Below are 25,655 nucleotides of genomic sequence, written 5' to 3'. Positions count from 1 at the left end.
AATACAGTCAGAAGGTTTGAGAATCACTATTTATGACCTACCAAAGGGATTTCCATGTGAAATATGGACTTAGTTGAGTTTCCAGGCGTGCAACTAAATGACTGTCATTATTTTACTGTCTGATGGTTTTGAATCAAAGGTTTAACATGTAACAAAGGAAAACTCTCTGCTTTAGGAACTGATCTACCTTCTTTATTATCTTAGCTGTGAAAGAATATACCATATTGTTTTTGGAAGCTCAGCTGTGACCAACCATATGTTTAAGAAATCTCTTGACAAGCCTAGGATGGGGGGTGGGAGGGCAGGGCATGTTCTACAAAGTCTGAAAGGTTTGGGTTTTTTCCCCATTGGTGTGTACAGGGAGTCCTACAGCTTATTCATAAAGATCCAAGCAAATAAACTGCCTATCAACAGAATTTACGTAATCTATCCAACTGATAGGTGCAGTTGGATGCAGGTGACACATTCTTCCAGAGCAACAGTGATATGGGCTGTACTCTAATGACTGCATGTTACCAAATGGCTGGTCAATCAGGGACAATACAGAGCCATCAATACGGGGCCACAGGACAGTTCAAGTGTGCCCTCTTGGACAAGGAATATTAGTCTCCCTCCTGTTCATTATCTAGTCCTAAGTGATGGGGGTCATAGTACTAATGCGGTCAATTTTAGGCCCAGAGTCGTTAGGCGGTTATACAGCAGGAACTGTTGACCATACTCATATTCATTAAACACTAGAGGAGTAGAAGGTGTGATGGAAAGGCAAATTAGAGAAGTTTACAGAAGACTGGTATAAAGATGAAGTATTTTACAGATTTATACCTAAGGACTAAAAATGGCATATGTGTTTTAAATTAAGCCTTCCTTCAGATTTTTATTTTTAATAAAGTTATTCTCTTTCCATTATAAAAGTAACATGTGCTCATAGGAAGAATGAAGACAGGGAAAATTCCCACATTTGCTCACTGATTTCTCTGTAAGTGTGAAGTGTGTTGCACAATTACCTCCAATAGCGATCAGTCGGTCTCCCCGCTGAAGATCTGCAAGTGCAGCAGGCGAGTTTGGGGCCACTGTCTCGATTATGACATGCCCAGCATACCCGTCAGTTGACTGGACAAGACGAAGTGTAAGTCCGACACTCTGTAAATTCCCCTTTATTAATTCAACCTTTGATAAAGAGAAAAAAAATGAAAACAGTCAATGGGTTCATGGTAGGGGAGTGAGAAAAGAGCCCACTGAGAACACTGTAGCTGATGCTGACTTTTGTGCCATGGTGACTATTTTTACAGACAAATAAAAGAGGGGGAGATTTTCACTGTGACAATATAAGTTAACATATGCTCAGACTACAAACTGGGGGTTCACAAACATTAAATACTTTCTTATCTTCAGTGTGTCTTTTCTCACTGTAGAATATTTGGAAACAGAGAGGCAAAACGAAAAGAAAACACTCCTAATCATATCATCCAGAACTGCTGTGTATTATACCTCCTAATATATGTATTTTAACACAAAATTAAGATCTCATTGTGAATATAATTCTGAGTCTTGCTTTTTTGAAATATAATGGGAAATATCTTCTTTTTTATGATGTATTGTTAAATTACCTTCTGGGGGGCAAAATAAAAGAGCTTACATTTGTTTTATTAACAGGTTATCTTATTGAGCTATCCTTCTCTAACTCATCAAGATCATTTTGTTTTCTAAACAAATATCACCTAATTTATCAAAATATGTGTCCCATATTCACATCATCTGTGAACTAAAAAGACAACACAACATGTTATGTCCTCATTTAAATTACTGATTTAAAAAAACGGATTGAATGCTACATCCTTCTTGATGACAAGAATTCAATCTGTGTTTATTGAGTTAAACAAATTACAAATCAGTCTAATTGTATTATCATTCAGCCCATGTTTCTTAGTTCTGGTCTTCAAGAGATCTCATGAGGGACTCCTTCAAATAACTTGCTAATATCCTAATATATCACTGTCTGTATTGCTTTAATAAATAAATTCTACTTTTAAAAGCCGGAAATTTTTATTCTCCTACCTCATGGTGTTGGACAGTAGAAGAGACCTAACTAGAAATTATTTTTTAATATGGATGTTACTAGATTTTGTAAAGTTGCTTTTAGATTAAGGAAAATCTTAATCACATTATGCTCAAGAAATGGGAAATGTAGTCAAGTTTTTGATTATCTAAAGGTTTCCAAACAAAAAACCCTTCTAAAAAAACATACGTATTTAAACCTCTAAAAAACCTCTGTCCAGTCTTGCCTTATGATATAGTAAATAATCACCATATAATCACCATATAATGTTAATAGTGGTTTTCACTTTAAAAAAGCCCTTAAGAATACATTCTTTCAAGTCCACAAACATAAATATAGTCTTAACATACAGAATGCCAAAGCTAAAACCTACAATGTAACATTTTCTAATATGAGAAAGTTAACAGTACCAGATGGGCAAAAAAGGAAATTGAATGAATCTGAGAACTGTAAATTTTAAAAACTAACACTTGGAATGTATTTTCTGTGATTTACTCCTTGTTCTTAACATGGAATAGAAGTTGGGTGGGTAGGGTTGAGAAGGGAATTGAGGCTAGTATAGGTTTTATGTAAATGACGTACTTTATTTTCTATATACCAATCATACTATTCCCTTTGCTTTTCTTATTTCAAATGATTCTTGAAGTAAACATTCCAGATGGAAAAGGTTAAGGTTTTCAGGAGGAACAGTAAGGGTAGACAATACATTACTGCCTGCCCCCTTTTTTACTACTGACTAATATTAAATGCTATTGATTTCATAACTTACACAGGGAACCAAACTTAAGAGACCATTTCTTTTGCCGCTTGTTAAAATTGTTTTGTTTCTTTCTAAACTCACAGTGCTGACCTATCTAATTTTGGGATTATAGGTACAGCCTTCTCTGAAACAGAAACTTAAAAATTTAAGTTCTGACAGCAAAATTTTAAGAGTATAAAAACACTTCATAATTAAAAACCTGAGAAAACACTTAAAAATGAGTATCACACGGGGCGCCTGGGTGGCTTCTTTGGTTAAGTGACTGTCTTCAGCTCAGGTCATGATCCCAGGGTCCTGGGATTGAGCCCCATGCCAGGCTCCTTGCTAAGCAGGAGCCTGCTTCTCCCTCTCCTCCCCGCTTGTGCTCTCTCTTGCTACCTCTGTCACTATCTCTTTCTCTCAAATAACTAAACCTTTAAAAAAAAAAAAGAGTATCACACAAAAATTTTTAATGTCAAATTTATGATATAAAGTTTACAAGACTATCCAAATGATACCATGACTTCTGGAACAAAACTGGTATCTCCATTGGGATGAACTATTTTTAAACAAGAATAGCCAAAAATAAAAAATTCCCCTCCATATATAGGTATCTGTTATTTTAAAATTATATATATGACTACTGGATATACCATGCAACTCTAAAACATATGCCAAAATACAATTCTTTAAATGATGAGGTGAAAATAAAAATCCTAAATATTTTTTATATATCTGCATGTGGCATGTACCCCCCCCCCCGAAATAAGGGACACCTCATTACCTGAGAGGTTTTGGTTTTGAAATTTTTATTATGGAAAATTTAAAATATATACAAAAACAGAGAAGAGGTAAAATGAACCCTGTGGTAGGTTATAAAATGTGGTCACAAATTACTATCCTCATTGTACGCATGGCCCTCTGCAATGATTCCTTTATGCAACCTGCCATTAGAGGGTTAGCTTGTTTCTCCACCCTTCTCTCAGCAACCCATATAACCAGAAAAAAATAAGGAAAGACAAGATGTTCTGAACATTATCATCCCTGACATATGTGACATTTAAAAGAACGTGAGGGGCGCCTGGGTGGCTCAGTGGGTTAAAGCCTCTGCCTTCGGCCCAGGTTATGATTCCAGGGTCCTGGGATCGAGCCCTGCATCGGGCTCTCTGCTTGGCAGGGAGCCTGCTTCCCTTCCCTCTCTCTCTGTCTGCCTCTCTGCCTACTTGTGATCTCTGTCTGTCAAATAAATAAAATATTAAAAAAAAAAAAAAGAACATGATGCCTAGTAATGACAAATACACATTCAAGTGCACACGGTAAGTTCACCAGGATGTGCTAGGTCATGAAGTAAGTGTCAATAAATTAAAAAGACTGAAATTCAAGATACGTTTTCTGAATGGAATTAAATTAGAAATCAACTAACAATAACTAGGAAAATCCCAAATATTTAGAAAGTAAAACAATATGTTTCTATATAATTCATGGCCAAAGAAGGAATCAAGAAAAATTAAAAAACATTCTGAATGGAATGATGAAAACACAACTAAAATCTGTAGGATGTAACTAAAGCTGTGTTTACTACTTTCACTGTTTATGCTAGTGGCAAAAAATCCAAAATTGGTGATCTTAAGTCCTACATCAAATCAGAAATCTCAAAATAGAAGGAAAGAATAAAGAGCAGAAATTAATGAAATATAAAAACAGAGAAATCAATCATGAGAGCTGATTAATGAAGTAATAAAAGTGATAAGCCTCTAGGCCAGACTCATGAAGAAACAAAAGACACATTACCAAAATCAAATAAGAGGGACTATCACTACAAAATCTACAGACAGTAAGAGAATAAGGCCATTTTTGGACTATTTTATGCCAAACCACTTGACAATTTAGATGCACTGGAAAAATTCCCTCAAGAGATACCCCCAGAAGACAGAAATTTTGGATACTGCCATATCTACTATTTATATCAAATTCATAATTCCCCCATTCCTCTTCCCCCTAACCCCCAGACTCTAGGTCTAGACTGCTTCTTTGATGAATTCTCAAGAAGAAACAATAGCAATCTTACCAGAATCTTCCCAAATTATGTGTTAGGGCCAATGCTATCTCCTAATCCCCAAACCCAGATAAACACAAAAAACAAGAAAGCATAACTACAGACTAATATTTCTAATGTTCAAACATAGAAGCAAAATTTCCTAAAAATTTTTTTAGGGAATTTAACCTAACAATGTATAACAAGGACAATAATCAAAAACAAGTGGACCTGATATCCAGGAATTTAAGTTTGATTTAAGCAGCTGAGAATCAATCAACATAATTTACCATATTAAGAAAATACAAACAAAACAAAAAAAGAAAAAAAAACAAACCCAAAATCCATTCATGATAAAAGTCCCAAACAAACTAAAAATACAAGGGGACTCTTAAACCTGATTATATGGGTGTCTACAAAAATCTACAGGTAACATAATAGTCAATGTTTTCTACCTAAGATCAGAAACAAAGAAGGATTTCTGCTTTTACCATTTCAATTCAGTATTATACCGAAGGGTACAATCACAGTAATAACACAAGAAAAAGGGAAGGCATAGAGATTGGAAAGAGAGGAGAAAAATGGTCTTTACATACTAATAACGTGATCTTATAACCAGAAATGAGTAACCCTATGAAAGATACAAAACAACTATTAATAAGTGAAATCAGGTCACAGACTACAAATTCATTTACAATAACATAAAAAAATTTTGGGTTAAGTTTAATGAAAGATGTGCAGGATCTGTATGCTGAAAACTATAAAGCACTGCAAAGGAAAATTAAATTAGACCAAAATATATGGAAAATAATACCATGTTCACCGACTGAAAAACTCATTACTGTTAAGATGCCAGTTCTTCCCAATACATCTACCAATTCTAACAGAAATCTCTGCAGGCCTTTGAAGAGGCAAAGTCAAAGAAAGGTGAAGGATACCCAAACCCATCCTTAAATAGGACAAGGATATACTCTCTGATTTCAAGGCTTACTATATATAGCAAACACAACATAGATAAATCTTAAGGACATGTGGAGTGAAAGGAGTGAACACAAAAGACCATATGCTCTATGATTCAATTTGTATGAAGTTCTAAGAAAGGCAAAATTATAGTGACAGAAAACAGATTAGTACTTGTCAAGGACTGGGGGTTGGAGACTGCAGACTGAGGGCATACAGTATCACAAATAAAATTTTCAAGGTGATGGAAATATTCTATATCTTGATTGGGGTAAAGGTTACATGATTGCATACAATTACCAAAATTCACCAACTATATACTTAGTGAATTTATTGCATTTAAATGACGCCTTAATAAAGCTATTAAAAATAAAGCAAAAACAAAACTGCCAATATACCATTTTTGTCTTAAGATAGTTAAATATATAGATTACTGATAATTTATTCAGATAACCCTTCGTTCTCCAATTTACTTAATTTAATAAAAACAATTTGGGATGACTTTAGATGGTCCTTAAGTCAATCAGGAAGGAGAGCAACATTTAGATAGTTTTTCCATTTAACTTATGTCAACCAAATGCATCCTCACTCTTACGTACAGATAACTGGAAATACTACATTGTAGATACAGGATTAAACCAGACATAATTATAAGAAGAACTGTGTCTGAAAAAGAAACAAAACCACTTGAAAATGTATTAAAAGAATATGAATAAACTTTTAATTTTTATCAAATACTTGCATGTGGTTAAAAAAATCAAATACATAAAATAGCTTATACTAAAAAGCAACAGTCCTTTTTTTCCAAGCCCCCCACTCCTACACCACAGCAACTACCTAGCAACTACCTAGCTTAGGGATTACCTTTCTTCCTCTAGGGAAAACATTATTATATCTTAATGTATCAAATTTTAGACGATCTGCAGACTTCCTACTATAACAGACAAGGATGTAGCCCCATCTTCCTTTCCCCAAATACAGTAGAACTCATCACTATTTTTAGTTCCCCTACATAAACTCTTTATAATTTTAATTAATACACTTATAGTTCTATTTCTTTTTCATCTTTCTTGATATTAGGACTTCTCTCTTTCCCTTCACCTCACCTCTTTACCTTCTAAATTCTACTGTCAAAGTTGATAACTATTAGTTTTGTAACTCTAATTATCAAGTTTGATTCTAAAAGCTAAGGATCAGCAGTGTTTACAACTATCTCAACTATATAAATATTATTTATTGTAAAGCTGAGCATTATTGAAGTTTCTGTCTTGTAGAACCTTTAGCTTTTCTTGGGAGTTTTTTTCTTTTTCCCCCAACAACATAGCTTTCACTTTAAATGTAGAATTTATGTAAGTACGGCTTCTGTAGTTAGCTCTTAAATTCATTTATCCATTTGTTTACATATTATTTAGCACCCAGTTGAAGGGTTTTCTTTACCCACCCTGTGTCTCCTACCGAAAAGAAGCCAGTTAATAAATGCGTAAGAAATTATAAGATTACAGAAATCACCTTCTGGGAATACCACTCCCCACAAAGGTGGAGAGACTGTTCTAGATTAAAAAACAAAACAGGAAAAAACAACAACAACAACAACAACAAAAAACAAAACAGGACACAGAAACTAAAGAGATGTCACAACCAATGTTATGTATGAATCTTAATCTGATACCAGTTTAGAGAGAAAAAAAAAAGGCTACAATGTATTTATGGGACATTAGGGACATTTTAATTTGGACTATTAGGTAAAATTAGGGAACTATTAATTTTCTTATGTGTGACTATTTATTATGGTTATGTAAAATGCCCTGTTTTTGTAAGATTCATACTGAAATATTTAGGGGTGAAGTATCTACATGTTGATGTCTATAATAACCCTTGACTATGACTTGAGCGAAATGTTAACCTCTCTGAATGTCACTGGTAAAATGAGATAGCTATCTCAAATGTGGAGCTCTGAAAAGGTTCTGTTGTTATTACTGTTACTAGCAAAACTTAGCACTACTAATCAAAAATGGCAACACAAAAGGAAATTCAAAAACCAGTCTTCTGTGAATGAACTCAATACACAGCTAAGGAAACAAGGCAAACTATTAGGACACAAACATCAATTCAGGACATTAAAATATTTAAATTATCTTATATCAGGCAAACATTAATTTAATTTTGTAGGATCAAGACTGAGGGGCTAAGTTTATGATTGATTTAAAAAAACGGTCTTATTGAAAAAGACTCTTTGGTGACTGGTGTCAACAGTTGGTAAAAGAACAGCCAGTTCAAATCAATTAGAAGTTCAATGGGCTCAAGCAGGGTCTTTATTTCCAAAGAGGCAGAAATTAAACTAATGGTGGTAAATATCTACCTTTTCACAAAATTCTAAGTTTTCATCTCAAGAAGTTTCCTCTATGCAGGAGACTAAAGACCTATCAGATGAAAGTAAAAGGAAGAGGCCAAAAAGAACAAAAAGAACAGTAGGGCAAGAAAAACTTGTACTTCTTACAGACAAATAAAGTACTGTGAAGAAAAAATGAACATGGACCAATATTATATTGTCCTTTGGGTGCTGAGCATGAAATTTTTTTCTTAATTTCTTTTTTAAGATTTTATTTATTTATTTGAGAGAGAATGAGTGAGAGAGAGCATGAGAGAGGAGAAGGTCAGAAGGAGAAGCGGACTCCCCAAGGAGCTGGGAGCCCGATGTGGGACTCGATCCTGGAAGTCCGAGATCATGACCTGAGCTGAAGGCAGTCGCTCAACCAACTGAGCCACGCAGGCGCCCGAGCAGGAAATCTTTTTAAGAAGTGTGGGGGGAGGGCAGAGGGAGAGAGAGAATCTTAAGCAGGCCCCACACCCACCATGGAGCCTGATGTGGGGCTTGATCTCACAACCCTGAGATCATACCTGAGCCAAAACCAAGAGATGGACACTTAACCGACTGAGTCACCCAGGTGCCCTTGGTCATGAAATCTTTATTAAATAAAGAGAAGGGGGGGGAAAGTGAACGCAAAATGTCTGTGGTAACAAATACAGGTATACATTAAGGTGGAAGGCCTGGGGTTAATCTCAATAATCATCATGTAGTAATTTTTCCTTTCTTATAAGAAGCCAACTGGATACTTTTAGGTTCTATCAAACTCTTGGTGAGCCCCTACTATAAAAGATAAGCTACAATTAAGGAAAAGTTAACCTCTAATAAAATTTTCAATCAAAATCTCTGTAGACATGCAAGTTTGCTTTCTAGGTTTCTTCAAGGAAAACTTTCTTGTCCCAAGTAAAGAAATGACAGTAAATAATAAATGGCATGGTAATAAATGGTGTCACAAAACCTTTTCCCTTTGGAGCAGTCATCTGGTTAACTTCATGGGATTTGTCTGGAAGTCTCAAGCCAAATCCTCCAAATCCAAATCTGTGGTGATACAAACTATACAAACTCCAGGATCCTGAGACTGTTCAGACCACAAGGATCCTACCTTCGTTAGATGATTGCAAGCATCGTGGTCAGTATCTAAATGCTCGTTATCATTGTTTTAGAGATTATCTAAATGATACTTCAAAAGAAAAGCACAATGGGCCACAAGACATCTATGGATATGGCATTATGGGAATTCAGGGGGAAGTGAAATCTGCCTCTGGAGGAGGGGTCTGGGACAGGCTTCATGTAAAAAAAATGGCATTTAAGTTCTATCTGAAAGGATGAGAAGAATTTTTTTTTTTAAGGTGATTTTTTTTTTTTAAAGATTTTATTTATTTATTTGACAGACAGTGATCACAAGTAGGCAGAGAGGCAGGCAGAGAGAGGGGGGGGGGAGAAGCAGGCTTCCCACTGAGCAGAGAGTCCGATTCAGGGCTTGATCCCAGGACCCTGGGATGATGACCTGAGCCGAAGGCAGAGGCTTTAACCCACTGAGACACCCAGGAGCCCCGGATGAGAAGAATTTGACAGCCAGCGTAGGGAGTTGGGCCAGGGAGTGTGGGAAATGCTGGAGAGGCTATCGTTCTAGGTCATAGTAACACTGTTAGAGCAAAGAGATGGAGACAAGTGTTCAGAGCACATCAGAAAATTAAAACCATCATGATGGTATCAGTTGAGATTTAATGGGAGAAAAAATTCTTACCCTGATTTTAACAACACATTTTACTAGGAAAAAGCAGCAGCATTTCACAGAGCATATCACAGAATCCTATGTATTCTAATACTAATAGAGAAAAAGTCCTACAATATATCATCTTGTAATAAATGTATATAGATTTACAAACATCTACTAAAATCTATTTGCCACAAATATGTTCCTTAAACCTAAATTTGGTGGCATGCCTGATATTTTATAAGAGAAAGAAGAAAGTCGTAGGTTAATACATATTAAGCACTTACAATGTGCCATGTTCTCCCCTGCTCTGGGTCTGTCTCTGCAGTACGGTTATGGTGGGAATAGCCAGACTTCTATAACACGGTTCCACTACGCTGCCTCCTTACATGGTCCAGGGCACACACCTGACCCAAGATGGACCAATCAGAGTTCCTTCCTGGATGGTGGGAATTCATCAGATTCAGAGATTCCTTGAATGGGATATATATAAGTGTAGCTAGCTGTAGGCATCGGTGTATCTTCCTATGAACTGGGAAACAAAGCCAGTCTGCAGAGTGAAGAATAAGGCATATAAATAGCCAGGAGCAGAGAAGAAAGAGAGGCCTGACAATGGTTTAGTTTCTGGTTCCAGTTTGTTTCTAAGGCCTAGCTACACTCCTGCTAAAGGTTAAGCAGAGTCTAACCCACAAAACCATGAACAGTGGCCCTCACATCTGCCTGTGGCGTATGTGCAACACCAAAAAAGTACCTCTTTTTTGCTTTAGCTAGTTTTGGTAGATACCTGTTTCAAATAAGCTCTAACTTAACAAATACAGTGGTAGAGACAGTCACAGAAAATATCTCATTAAACTCAAAGTGCTGTATTTATGCAACTGTAAAGTTACAAATACAGCATAAAAGTAGGATGTAGTGTTTTCTGTGTGGCTAAGTCTGTGTTAACTGGCCGGAGTTTTGTTAAAACCAAAAAGTAGATTTTAATGGAGTAGAAATATTATTTCTCGTATTTTCTGAATTACATACCAAAAAAGTTTATCAATTGTCAAGAACTGCTGACACATACTAACTAAACAGCAATTACATGCTCTGAATCACAAGTCAATACATACAAGATTGCAGACAGCCTGCATTTAACTTTGCCAATAATGTCAGACACAGGTTAAAAAATTCTAGCTATTTTGTGGAGAGCAATTTAGTAAAAACACCAAGATAGCCTTTAAGAGCTCTCATACTCTGACATCCTTTTAGCCTTTCTTGGACCCAGCTGGGATGCTGTATTTTCACCTGGGGGGAAAACAACATATTGATTTTTTAATCCCTTCCTAACATGCACATAATTTTATACAATGGATAAGAAAAGGATATATTTTAATAACACATCAATATAGTTCTTTTACAAACTGTTCTATCCTATAAAAGCTTTTAACATGGAGGGAGATTAAAAAAACCCCAAACAACCCAGAAGTCCAAGAAAAAGAACCAGTAAGTGGAATACCCTAAATTACTATGACCAGGTATACTTTTGAGTATTCCTTCATCAAGTATATTCCTGAAAAAGACATCCTGATAACTATTTCCCAGTTTTTTTAGTAGAGTAGCTGGGCAGGGATGGGAGAAAAGGCACAACAATGTGCATACATATGGACACAACACCAGTATATAATGGAACTTTTATCAGCAGGCTTTTAAATGCAAATAACTATTCCCAGTCTTCCCGGTCCATGAGGTAATAAACCTTTCTACCAGAATTCTCACTACATTACAATTTCAAAATACACTCATGATCTTCAGACATATCAGTGTATTCTATAACTCCTCTTCTCAAAATGAAGTGGTGGTAACATTTTAGAAAATCAGTGTTGATTTAAGGAACACTCATTTACCAAAACCTACAGCAAAGCTACCAAAGAAGAAAAGTAATGGGAAGAAATGCACCAATTGATTCACTCACTCATTCAAATGCTTAGGCACTTGGCCTAGAGGTGTAGCTCTAGAACAACACAGATGAGCTTCCCTGGCCTCATAGAAGCAGATAGAACAGGTAGGTAGAACAAATAATTACAATACTACATATGTGATTTAATGGGCGTCACCTAACTAACATTTAGAAATCAAGGAAGGCATTCCTAAAAAACAAATTTAATTTGACACTTGAAGGATTAGTAGCTTATCAGGCCAGGTCAGGAGTGGAGGCAATGTGTCCAACAATGAGAGCAGTAGCTTTGAAACGAGGAGATGAAAGCTAGGCATATTTGAAGAAATGAAGGAAGTTTAGTATTACAGCTCTTTGACAAGTTCAGTCTATGTGAAAAGGGAGGGAATTCTTGGTTCATTTTATTTACTGAACCAAAATGTGAATGCTGAGAAAGAGGCAGTTCATAAATTGCTAGATGAAGACTGAGGCTCTGAAAATAAAATCATATAGTTGTTGCTTTTCTCAGGGCAATATGCTGTTGAGATGAGCAACTTGTGACTTAGAGTGATTATTTGGACAGACTCCCTAGTGAGTAGTTAAGAAAGAGAATGCCTACATGTAACGGTCAAAATGGTGAGAAGCGCAGAAACAGGTCTGACTTGGGTGACACAAGTGTTAGCTCAAAGTTTCTGGGCGAGCTCTGCCTAGCAGTGTTGCTTGCCTGGCTGCAGGGCCAGGATCCAAGGGGAATCCTGTACACTTCTTCTTTCCCTCCTGTCTGGGCAGATTGAAACTTGATTCTCCTTTCACCCTTCCTTCCCGTCCCTGTGCAGTGGGTTAGGGCCCTGAGCCAGCCACCGAAGACCCAGGACAACAAGACCACACAGGGAAGACAAACTACACTTAATTTGGCTCTTTCCAGGTGGGGAGAGGGCGGATTACATCAGAGTAGTGATGGTCTGGAACAATGTAAGGGCTTCCTATAGGAGCTTTCTTTTTTGAGAAGCATGTTGGTGGGAGACAGCTAAGTGACAGACTCTGGCTCTACAAGAGGTGGCCTTTGAAGAAGGAGCCATCTACATAGTTCTGTTCCCAGGATTAGACACTTTTTGGAAGGGCATATCCTACTCACTGCAGTATTCAACTATTACTGTGTTGATCTGCAGTGGTTTTGTTGCCTACATTTTTAAAAACTGAAAGTATCTACACTTTCAACTGTATGACGAATTTCTGCAGACTGGCTAAGAGCCTGGATAGCAACTGACGTGGCACCCTCCATGTCCCTGTCAATGCCTCTACCCTCTTGTCCTCCTCCAGGACTCTCTTTGTACCGCACGAAGTCTCTAGCTTCATCTACTTCCTCACATATGACAGAGATTTGACCTGCTTTCCCCTCCTTTAAAAAATCTGCCACCACCTTGGGTTCAGCCTAGCTTCCTAATTCCTATTACCCCAGAAAAGTGCAATATTCTTCTTGAAGGGCCCTCTGGTTGGGTACACATCCTAAGCAGGGATAGAATTAGAATAACAAGGACAGAGATTCTAAAAACAATTAGCTTACTGAAGTTTTCAAAGATACATGCCTGAAAGTAGAACTATTAGTTTATGCCCAATGAATACCCTGGATCTTCTGGGATCATGCAAATTTTAAAAGTGGTCTTCAGAAACTATTCTATTAATGCAGCAAACATTTCTGTCAGAAAGCCACCTGTGTTTACGAAATTTGAACACCATGTTCCTGAGAATGTAATACAGATACTTTGGTCAAAGTAGCTCAAACTCTAATGCAAAAAATTTCAGAAGGTAACTAAAAGTCCCCATTTTGGGGGGCCATTATATAGATTACCTCTACTTGGCTTGTTTTGGGGCTTGGCAATTGAATTCTGAATATCAGGGATCTAATTATGATTACAGTATTGAAGATTCACCCCTGAACTCTGAATTTCGATTAAGAGTTCAGGATCTCTAAAACTAGAACAATTTTTATATTAAGTTACTGAGCCATGTGCGAGGGAAACAACACACTCGGCACAAAATGTGGCAGAGGTATAACATTCTGGTCATTTTCTTGAATACCAGATGTCAGATCAATTTGCTTATGGTTACAGGGCACAAATTGCTGCCAGACTAGGAACCAACAGCTTACCGTCCATCTCAATTAGAAGCAGCAGCAATATGCCGTTGAAGATCTTATGCCAGATTTCATATTTTACCACCCACCACTTTGAAAAATCACAAACATAAGTGACAATCCCACCACAAGGAGAAGCAGATGCTAATGGGGGTCACAGCCATTCTCTCTCCTCCTCCCCCACTCTTCCCTACCCCCTTCTCCCCCCTCAACATGCAAACACACTTGAGTGTAAAGTAACACAATTCTGAAGTCACAGAACTAGAGCTAGAGTACTATTACTCAACAGCGGCTTATAAAGCACATTTTGATAAATTATAATCCTGAGAAATTAGTAAAACAATTTCTAGGTTCTAGAATGAGGACGGGCACATGTGAAAAGAAAATATTAAGTCTCTGCAGGGTCACTCTGTATCAATCCAACCTACTTTCAAGCACAGGCAGGTCTGACAACACATTCGATGCAAACTGAAATACAACTACTGAGTAACTGTGTGCACTGCCAAGCAACCAGCTTCATTCTCAAGTCCACCTTCTGTCAGGTGCACCACCGTCTAACAGGAAAGAGGAGGTACTGTATTCATTAGCAGTCTTTTCTGAAACTGTCTTGTATAAGTAAGGAAGATTCACAATTTATACCTAATCACACAGTCTTTTTCACAGAAGGTATAACTCTGGAAATAAATACGGCAAATATCTTGTTTTTATTTCTTGACATAAAAATAACTATCAACTCCCACAGAACTTTTCAAAGACGGATCACTAAGTTTACTTCACAAAGGTTTAAATTAGAACAGTTCTTAAACTCGTAAGTCAGATAAGTGAAAAAGAATCTGCCAGGTACAGAAGCGCTACTGTAGAAGTTCTCATACCCCCTGCCCCAAATGATGACAAAAATTATTGTTTAAGTTAGTTCTTAAAGAGGTGTGTTGGAATAGTACAGTGAATAAATCCTAAATTCTCTCACTTGGATTTTTACATGTAAACAGTTTCTTTGTCAGCAAAATGCCTCCATTTTCAGTAAGCTCTTTTTTTTTTTTTTTAAAGACTTTATCTATTTATCTGACAGAGAGAGAGACCACAAGTAGGCAAAGAGGCAGGCAGAGAGAGAGAGAGGAGGAAGCAGGCTACCCGCTGAGCAGAGAGCCCGATGCGGGGCTCGATCCCAGGACCCTGAGATCATGACCTGAGCCGAAGGCAGAGGCTCCAACCCACTGAGCCACCCAGGCGCCCCTTCAGTAAGCTCTTAATGGAGAGTTAACAAAACAAACCAACACTGGAATCAGCCCCTCCTCAGCAGTAGGGCAGATTCCAAATTCCTTTTTGAAGAAAAACCGCAGTGTCTGGGATGGCTTGTATTCAGCACTGGGTTTGAATCTGGACTCCAATCTTTACTAGTCTTGTGATCTCAGACAAGTGATTTAGTCACCGTGGACCTTATGTGTATAAAGGCGATACTCGTGTCTGTCTACCACACTGGTTATCAAAATTAAAGAAACTACAAGAATAAGTGACTGGCACAGTCCAGGCACTTCCACTGCCTCTCCTCAGCTGGGACAGGAAGACTCCCTTTGGGAGTGAAAAATACAGTGAGGCCCCTCAATCTTCAAAACAGAAAGCCAGCTTGGACGCTTCTCTGATAACCTGGTCTCTAAAGCAATTAGATGATAAATTAGAACTGCATCCTTTGGTCATCTCATCTAAGAGACAACAAAGATATAGAAATATGCTGAAAACGTAAAGTCCATTATACAAAACTGAGCTAAGAGATCTAAAGAATAAAAATTAAAAATGATCCTCTGCCTAGGTTCAAAGGCTGTTAGCAAAGTAATCATATCAAAATAACTATCTTGCAATTCACTTAAGTTTCTTCTCTCTCTTTTTAAATCTGATTGAAGTCTCCATTAATGCTCTGATATGAAACTAATTTAAATTTTATACAACTACTCCAGTGAAACAGAAAGCTCTGAAAAGTATGCAAAGCCTGAGGTTATTATGGAAACAACAGAATGGAACACTGTTGCCCTTTTAAATTTCTTTGTGAAATAGCTCTGATTCTGAATCGCCAAGTCTAGCCTTGGTTTCCTACCACTGTACTATCACTGCACTTTGGTAAGGGGATTTACATCTCATCTAAGACTCTTTAATGAATGTATTTACTGTTTGGCTTTTTACAGAAAAAGTATGCCAAATAATGAGCCTTAAAGACTCATTAAAGAGTCTTAGAGACAGATTATTTTTTAATCCTGAAATAATTTCAAACTTATGGGAAAGATGCAAAAATAGTACAAAGGATTTCCATTTTATCCTGAATCCAGCCTTCCCAATTGTTAACATTTTGCCACATTTAGGTCTCTCTCTGCATATTTTTACTGAAGCATCTTAAAATAAGTTGCAGACATAATGCCTCCTTTACCTCTAAATATTTGGGTGTGTTTCCTAACAAGGCCATTTTCTTATAACCACAATACAATTATCAAAGTCAGAAAATTAACACTGATACAATCTATAGACCTTCTTCTAGCTGGAATGCAACTGTGAAATATGTACCAATAGCCTTTTACTTTTGCACAGTCTTAGACCAAAGAATCATTTGGATCAAGGGTCAACAAACTGTAACCTGTGGACTGTTATTTAAAGAAATTTTACTGGAAAACAGCCATGCTCATTTGTTAATGTATTGTCTCTAGCTGCTTTAGCGTTAAAACAGCAGAGCTGAGTAGTTGTGAATACGACTGACTTACAAAGCCTGAAGTATTTACTGTTTGGCTTTTTATAGAAAAAGTATGCCAAACCATGACTTAAACAATGGATGTGCATGAATATATTCACATTGACGTTACAGATTTCTTTACAACATCAAAAATAGGAAAGGGCACCCCAGTGGCTCAGTTAGTTAAGCAACTGCCTTCGACTCAGGTCAGATCCTGGAGTCCAGGCCTGGGCTCCCTGCTCAGTGGGGAGTCTGCTTCCCCCTCTCATGCTCTCTCTCTCAAATAAAGAAATAAAAAAAAATTTTTTTAAAGGGAAAGTCTACATGTTTGTTAATAAGTAACTGGTGAAATAAATTATGGCACATAGTAGAGTATCAAGCAGAAATAAAAATAAAACAGGTATATGGAAATAAAAATAGGCCCCCAGTATATCGTTAAGTAGGAAAAAAGGCAGGTTATAAAAGACAGGATCTCTTTTTTAAGGAACCATAAATATAACCTGTGAATAGTACAGTTTGTGTTTATATAGTTCTAAAAAGTTAACAGTGGTTTCCCTGGGTAGTAGGATTATGGTTGGCTTTCACAGTTTTCTTTACAGCTTTCTGAATTTTTTTAATATGGGCAAAAAATACAGTTTATACCAATTTCTAAGCATATCACTTTTATCTTACAGAAACTGCTGATTTTATTTTTAAATGTGTTTACTCATGAGTATAATACACAGAAATTAAAATTCTGCTTCATGATACCTATGTTGCTTCTTTATGCTTGACGGCTTCCCGCTTAGACTTCTAACAAAATTCTCAGTGATGACCCATTTACGGAAGATAATTCACACATCATTTAGAAAGTGAGCCATCGGTCCATACTCTAGGAGTCTCTTGATAACGTTTAAAGAAATATAATGAGTTACCCAGAAGTAATCTTATTTACAATGATTAATAAAACATTCTTATCTTTTCTAGTATATAGCACACTGTTTATATATAAGCAGCTTTCAATATAACCACTTATTTGTATAGTACGATTCAATATCAATGTAAATTAACATGCTTACAAATGAGAAACACAGCTGTCCCAAACCCACTTTGAACAGGTCATGTTCAATATTTATGTGGAGAAATACACAGCACCTTATGGAAATACTAAATAAGACTGACTGTTTAACAGGACACAGGAGTTAAGCGTGGTCGTTGCTGCCTTTTGCCCTTGCCCATTTGAAGATACGAACAAAACCTTCAACCTAGTTTTACTTTTAGTCTATTTATCTGAAAGTAATTTCAATTAGTAAATGACAGAACTTCACATTTACAGTAAAATGAAAAAGTCAGTGCTAGAGATCTCAGGTTAGTCCCATATACTACTACTTTCTAAATGTTCTAAAACTACACTATTAATGACAGATAGCTAGGCTTTTTTCTATGCTATGACATGAACACTGTTTATTTCTATGAAAAAAATTTTTTAAAGATTTTATTTATTTATTTGACAGACAGAGATCACAAGTAGGCAGAGAGGCAGGCAGAGAGAGAGGAGGAAGCAGGCTCCCGCCGAGCAGAGAGCCTGATGTGGGGCTCGATCCCAGGACCCTGGGACCATGACCTGAGCTGAAGGCAGAGGCTTTAACCCACTGAACCACCCAGGCACCCCCTCTATGAAATTCTTAATTTATCTTAAACCTTCCTGAAATTTAAATGCTTGTCCTGTTTTATCCTCACTTGAAATTTTTTTTTTTTTTAAAGATTTTATTTATTTATTAGAGAGAGAGAGAGTGCACAGGCAGACACAGTGGCAGGCACAGTGGCAGAGGGAGAAGCAGGCTCCCTGCCGAGCAGAGAGCTGGATGTGGGACTCGATCCCAGTACGCTGGAATCATGACCTGAGCCGAAGGCAGTTGCTTAACCAACTGAGCCACCCAGGCGTCCCTATCCTCACTTGAAATTTTTATCCTCACTTGAGATGGCTAGTAGCTGGCTGATCTCCACCTTCTTAAAAGAACCCTTATTAAACTTCAGGTTTTTTTTTTTTTAGAACTTGCTGATGTTCTTAAAAGTCACTATTTGGCTCATAAGTCTTACAAAACAAACGATACTATCCCATGACTGAGGAAACTATTCCCCTGTCTTTCTCACCTTGTCATAGGAAGGGTTTAAAAGGATATATAAAATGTCAGCACTAAAAACAAAGGAGCAAAGGAGCAAAGGAGCAAAGGAGCAAAGGAGCAAAGGAGATGGGATTCAGGTCAAGGTTGATGATAGTAGTTATCTATTATAGTTATTATGGGCCAGATACTGTGCCAAGTGTTTCACAGATATTTAACCCTTGTACTGTTACTATTATGTCTATTTGAGAGACTAGGAAATAACTTGTTCTCCAGGCACAGAACCAGAGTCAAGGGGCCCACATCTGAACCCACCGCAGGTGGGATGGTACAGTAATTAAGACCACCAGCTCTGGAGTCACACTGCCTGGGAGTGCAGACTGGGGGATTTGGGTAAGTTACTTTCTGTATGCCTCTGTTTCCTCTCATATAAAATGGAGATGACAAGCGTGCCTATTTTCATGAGGCTGCTAAGAGAATTAAATGGCTGCTGCAGACAGAGTCTTACAATCATGACTGGCACAACAGAGAGCTCAGATCTTGTTACTGCTCCTAACGACTAAGGGACTGAACACCTGTGGGCAGGGAGGTGTATGCTACTGCAGGATCTCTGGTAACACCCAACACTTTTCTAATTGTTTATTCCCTACTTCTGCAACCTGCTTCTGAGGGTATGACTTGGGAAATGAGCTATTTGGTTAAGTGGGTTTCTGTGGGAGGTGTTACTTTGCCTCATAAATAGGATGCTTTAGTTCATGACAAAGCATGGACTGAGTGAATGAGTATTACTCAGTAATACACAGTAAACTGGAGGGTCATGAGGAACAAAATTCAAAAACAGTGTTAAGTTTTACTATTTTCTTAACTTGTTTTCAAAAGCTCTTCTAAAACTTCTTAGATTCTTACTACTTTTTTGTAAAACCATTCTGATTCTCTTAATTTGAAAAAGAGATCTAAAAACAGAGCATATAACCCCAACTAAAGTGTTCAACTTACTAGATGTCAAGACTTTAAATGACAGCATCAGAAGCATAAAAACAAAAAACAGCAGATCAAAGCAGCACATGAACAAAATTCCACGTCTAGACTGACCTTTGATAACCACTGTACCTCAAACCCAACACGTCCAGAATGAGATCTTCTTTCTCCTCTTCCTGGCACCTCATGGCTTCAGTCCTTCTGGCTTCCCGTCTCACTCTCCCCAAACCCCGCATTTCTAGTGGTATCCAAGCCACATTGATTCTATTTTCCACTTTCATTGCCACCATTCTGGTTCAGACTCTTCATTGCCCCTCCTCTCTACTGTTTCACTTCCTTCCCTTGTCAAATCATGCTTGACTTTATCCATTTGCTGCCAGATTTAGTGAAGTTATTAATTACTAAATACTGTATGCCAGATACTGAACTAGACATTTTATTATTGTTTTTTAAAGATTTTATTTGTTAGAGACAAAGCGACAGCACATGAACGGGGGAACGGCAGGCAGAGGGAGAAAGAAGCAGGTTCCCCGCTGAGCAAGGAGCCAGATGTGGGACTTATCCCAGCACCCTGGGATCATGACCTGAGCTGAAGGCAGACGCTTAACCAAATGAGCCACCCAGGTGTCTCTTGAACGAGACATTTTAATATAGAGATTTCATTTATCTCTCCTACATCCACGTGAAGCACTACCAGTCCCATTTTATAGAGGAATAAAGTGCTTGTGGAGATGGATTTGAGGATGTTGAGTAAGATCATGCCGCCAATAAGTGACCTAGTGTGACCTAGCTATGACTCAAATTCAGAGCCAAGTTGCCTTAAACCAAGATTCTGATGAGATCACTTTCATTCTAAAAGCTTCCATAACTCCTACCGTCTTGCAGAGTAACAGCCAAACTTCTTAGTCTGGTATTTAAAGCACTTCTGTAATACGGTCCAACCTTTTTATTGCTGTTTTGTATAATCTTCCTATACTACCATATTCTTTAGTCAATCTGGATAACACGTATCCTAAACATACTCAACCATTCTCATTCTTTATTTGGTTTTAACTCATGTCCTTCACCTTGAAATGCCCTCCCTACCATCCCAAAACACTACATACACCTGGGAAGCTTGGCTCAAATGTCACCTCCTATCCTTTCTTGGTCTTCCTGGAAGAATGCTATCTCCCCTCCATAGTGTTTGGTTCCCAAACTCTCTTAGAACATTCAAATGCCAACTATAATACTTATGCTCCCATACTGTTGATCCTACTGTTGATCTTACTTTTTCACTGCTTTCACTGCTTATACCTCATATTCAGCTCCTTTTTTTTTCTTTTATTTATTTGACAGAGAGAGAGACAGAAAGAGAGAGAGGACAAACAGGGGGAGTGACAGAAGGAGAGGGACAGGTTTCCCATTGAGCACGGAGCCTGATGTGGGGCTCTACTCAGGGCTCGATCCCAGGACCCTAAGATCATGATCTGAGCTGAAGGCAGACGCTTAACCGCTTGAGCCGCCCAGGTGCCCCCTGGGCTTCTTTTTCATATTCACAGAGTGTCTTACGTGAATTGGAGTTGATGTTTCTATATGTTAACTTAAGTTCCTACTCTTTTCATAGTATTTCACAATCATATTAAACACACTAAAACTATGAAACAGAGAACTGGATCCCTCATTTTTAAGCAAGATGAACTTTAAGAGTGGAAATGCTGCATAGGATTTACAACTAAAGCTTAAAAGGCATTTAGTTTACTTAAGAAGCCAAATTACAGAACATTATATATGATTAAAATTCCACTGAGTCCCTACTGTATTCACAAATATTATCAAATTGAATTAAACCAGAGTTTTCATAAAAACTGGCATTTTCAAAAAAGCTTTATTTGCCCTAATCTTTTTCTTCCTTTTGATAAGATTAAGACTGTAAATGGCAAATGGTTAAATAGGAACACCAAAATGCTATCTGCAAGACATCTGGCCTTAAGCAAACACACCAAAATGCCAGCTCAGAAGCATCTAATGTATTTATAAATTTGTCTGTCTCAGATGTTCTTACTTGTAATCACAGTTCTTTAGGGAACTCTTTTTGACTCTTTGTATGTATAGTCAACAAACTGTAGACAGATCTGGATAGCTATCATTCAGCAAGACTTCTAAAACTCTCCAAAACCAAAAGGGAAGTAAGACAAGTAAAATTTTGGATCATAGTCATTTTATTTAGGCTACACTGAACTATACACATAGAGTAAGAAGTTCTTTTAATGTTTTTAATAATGTCATTATACCATTATGTACCATATTTGTAAACTAAAACCCTCATTGTAAAAACCAGGCTTTTGGGAATCCCTGGTGGCTCAGTCAGTTAAGCACCTGCCTTCAGCTCGGGTCATGATCCTGGAGTCCTGGATCGGGCTCCATGTTCAGTGGGAAGCCTGCTTCTCCCTCCACCTGCTGCTCCCCCCGACTGTGTTCTCTCTCTCTCTCTGACAAATAAATAAATAGAATCTTAAAAAAATATATTAAAACTAGGCTTTTAACAGAAGGAATACTGACTAGTAAATTTCATTTTGTGAATAAGTCATGTTGAAACCTAGAAGTCTAAAAGAAAAAAGCTGAGGGTAAATGGAGGCTCACAGCTAGTCAGTCATTTTCAGTATTTCCAAAAACGTTCACTGAATTTCCACTAAATGCCAAGTGCTATAAGCAAAAACAATCATAGTGTCTGTGATAAAGAAAGAAACTGGTGAAGATAACACCAATCAAATTATCATAGAAATGTAAGTATGAATTCCCAACCATGAGAAATATTCCTGGGACGCCTAGGTGGCTCAGTTGGTTAAACGTCTGCCTTCGGCTCAGGTTGTGATCCCAGAGTACTGGGATTGAGTAAACATCAGGCTCCCTGCTTGGTGGGGAGCCTGCTTCTCCCTTTCCCTCTGCCCCTTCCCCTGCTCGTGCGCTCACACCACACTCTCTCTCTCTCACTCTCTTTAATAAATAAATAAAAATCTTTTAAAAAGATATTCCCAATGTATCTTATGCTCACTAGGCAAAGTTTTCTAGAAGAATGATAACTGGTTGAAGTATCAGCCAGAGTTTGATAAGGAAACAGAAAACACCTTAGTATTTGAAACAGGGGTACTTCAAAACAGGGGAATGGCTACTCAATGATAAAACTGAAAACCAAACAGGAGACAGTGGAGTGACTCAGATACTAGCAAAAGTCACTACCAACCTTAGGCTGGAAAAACAGAGGGAGTAATTGGTCTTAGAACCAGCCAGGTGCTAGAGCACCCAGCATAAGCAGGAAACACAGTGGGTCTGTCCTAAGATAAGCATAGAGCCCTGGAGGAGAGAGAATAGCTGCCAAACATGTTTGTTGTCCAAGGCCAAGGGGAACAGGAAGAATACCCCGGCTTCCCCAGTCCACTTCTACTTCCCATCAGAACTTCACATGGGTTAAACACAGCTGAGAGTCAACTGATACTAAAACCCTGGAAAAATTGCCAGTGGAGGTCAGCCCCGTCATACATGGTGCAGGGCTCAGGCCCAATAATGTATCTAAGGGTGAACAAGCTAAGGGTTGCCACAGAGATCTGAAGAATGGGGAAGGGTACAGGTATGCATGTAGAAAAAGGGGCTGGGGGAAGGGTGCACATGTTCAAAAGCTGTGTAGTACACAGAGTATGGCAAGTCTGAAAGAGTGAAAGATGGTCAGTATAGCTAAAGCTGAACGGAAGGGTAGAAGAGAAGACTGGAGAAACTGAGGCCAGGCCAGGGAGAGCTTTGTGGGGTACATCAAAGAATTTGTCTCATTCTAGGATCTACATGAAACCATTAAGAAATTTAAGAAGGCAACTGAAAGATCTGATTTGTATTTCAAAATGATCACTTATCCTCCACTTACCCTCCTAGGATACTGACTGAACAACTGGGACATTCCAGGGTGTCTACTAGGTGCGGTACACATAGCATTATTTGTCTCCCTATAAAGTCTACCAGCAAGTAGGCAGTGTGCAGAATTATCAAAGACCTTTTAAGTAAATTTCTTTTAGAGTTTATATCATCTGATCATCAACCATCAGGGACATGATTTATTTTCATTGCCCTAAAGATCTATTTCCTTGCTCAGTATATTTGTTGATCATCCTACTGTTTATTTTTTGTGTTTTTATGCTTCCATTAATCATTCACCTACCTTTGTATTTTTAGCTGAAGATCACTAACTTTTCCCCATTCACTTATCTATATATGGCTATCTCACTGCCATATTAACTTTACCTTTTTCTCCCCACATTATCTAGCTCTCATAAATTACTTGTATTATAGAAACCAGGATTGCACAAATAATTAATTCTGTGAGAATTTCATGGTTTTTAAATAAGTGTATTCATTTTGTGACACCACTCTCATGTTAAGCTGAAATTTCTTGTTTGGAGGCACAAAGACATATTTATTTCTTTAAGGATCCTAGATCTCATATATTTTAAGCATAGTTTTTAATTCTTATGCAACTGTCCTACGAGCTTTTTCTTCATTTTGTTCCTCTTAACTTGGGAGCATCTTAGAAAAGTTTTGTGCCATGTGTAAATCTGCATATTATATTGTACATCCTTTTTGGTCTGTGCTGTCCAGTAGAGTAGCTACTAGCTACATGTGGCTATTGAGCACTTGAAACGTGATTAGGATGAATTGTGATGTGTTATAATTATAAAATACGCACCAGATTTCAAAGACTTTAAAAGGAAAAAATACCCCCAAACTCCTAACTTTTTATGTAGATCACATGTTGAAATAACAATGTTTTGGGTATACTGATCAAGTAAAACATTACTAAAATCAGGTTCACTTATTTATTTTTACTTTTTAAAATGTGGCCACAAGAAAATTTAAAATCACATAATGGTGTACATTTTATTTCCATTGGATAGTGTGGTTTCAGCTCATTTGTGAAAACTGATCAAAGTCTAGACTCAATCACTCCAGATATTATACTTGGTCATCTTTATCCTTAAGGCAGCTCTATCTGTAACAAAGGATACAGATATCTGCTAAAGAAATAATTTAGGAACCTTTCGTATGGTTCTTCATCAAAAACTTTCTGAAAGTTGAAACGCATTTACTGTTTCCATTTCTTCTATATGGCTGTTTAGCACTGTAATATTAGATTAGACAGGGAATGAGTTCCCTATTAACTGTACTTTCTTTCAATTGATCATGGGCCCTCTACCAAGTGTTTTCCTGGATTCAGCTGCCTCAACCTTTACTTTGAAAGTACAGGGAGACTTACTGTGCTCTATAATAAGGCAGATTGCCTCTGAATCAGCCTCCATCTTGGGCAATTGAGCATGGCTCATCTTATTATGAAGGTCATCCTTCCACTCAAATCCCATCTCCTGAGTTTCAGAGGTCTCCTTGCCTCTGCTCTACATTGATTCCACTACTACCACTCTCAAACGTCTTCTAATTATTAGAACACCACTCAGTCCAATCTTTGTTAGAGTAGTGGGATTTAATGGAACAAGGATAGATCCTATAGGCAAAAGGCTTTGGCTCTTTGTATCTGGGCAAAGTATTTCACAGACTCACGTTACATATTTGATTCCCATGCCTCTCTCATACTTACAATTCTTTGAAAATAGGGATCATTTCCTCAGATGCCTCTTTAATTGTAAGGGTATGTTAAAGAAGAAAACTGAGGAAGCCTGATATAAATTATTTATCTTTCAGAATCAGATCCTTTAAAAAAACTGAGGTTTTTGATTGGGAAGTAGCAATGAAAAGAAGAAAAAGTACCACTCAAGTCAAAACAGATAAAATCTAGAATCTAGGATGTGAATTCTGACTTCACAATCTGTGGTATGGTTGACCCTCTCTAAAGCCTTTCTTATAGCAGTTGCCAACCGTGTGTTGCCAGTGGACACCATATAACCCTCTGACAGGAATATACTCATTC

At 37.6% G+C, this 25,655-nt stretch overlaps 1 protein-coding gene across 1 annotated transcript in view; it reads right to left on the bottom strand.

Moving 5' to 3' along the window:
* The window catches only part of PDZD8 (PDZ domain containing 8), an 85,508-nt gene that overhangs the window by 10,469 nt on the left and 49,384 nt on the right, over nucleotides 1-25,655 (bottom strand). Inside the window, exon 4 of the mRNA XM_080823710.1 lies at nucleotides 1,005-1,167. Coding sequence (XP_080679836.1) covers nucleotides 1,005-1,167 — 163 coding nt within the window. The remainder of the gene's footprint in view (nucleotides 1-1,004; nucleotides 1,168-25,655) is intronic.

This window comes from Martes martes, assembly GCF_963455335.1.
Source record: "Martes martes genome assembly, chromosome: 14".
Taxonomy (NCBI): domain Eukaryota; kingdom Metazoa; phylum Chordata; class Mammalia; order Carnivora; family Mustelidae; genus Martes; species Martes martes.
This window is presented reverse-complemented; position numbering and strand designations above follow the sequence as displayed.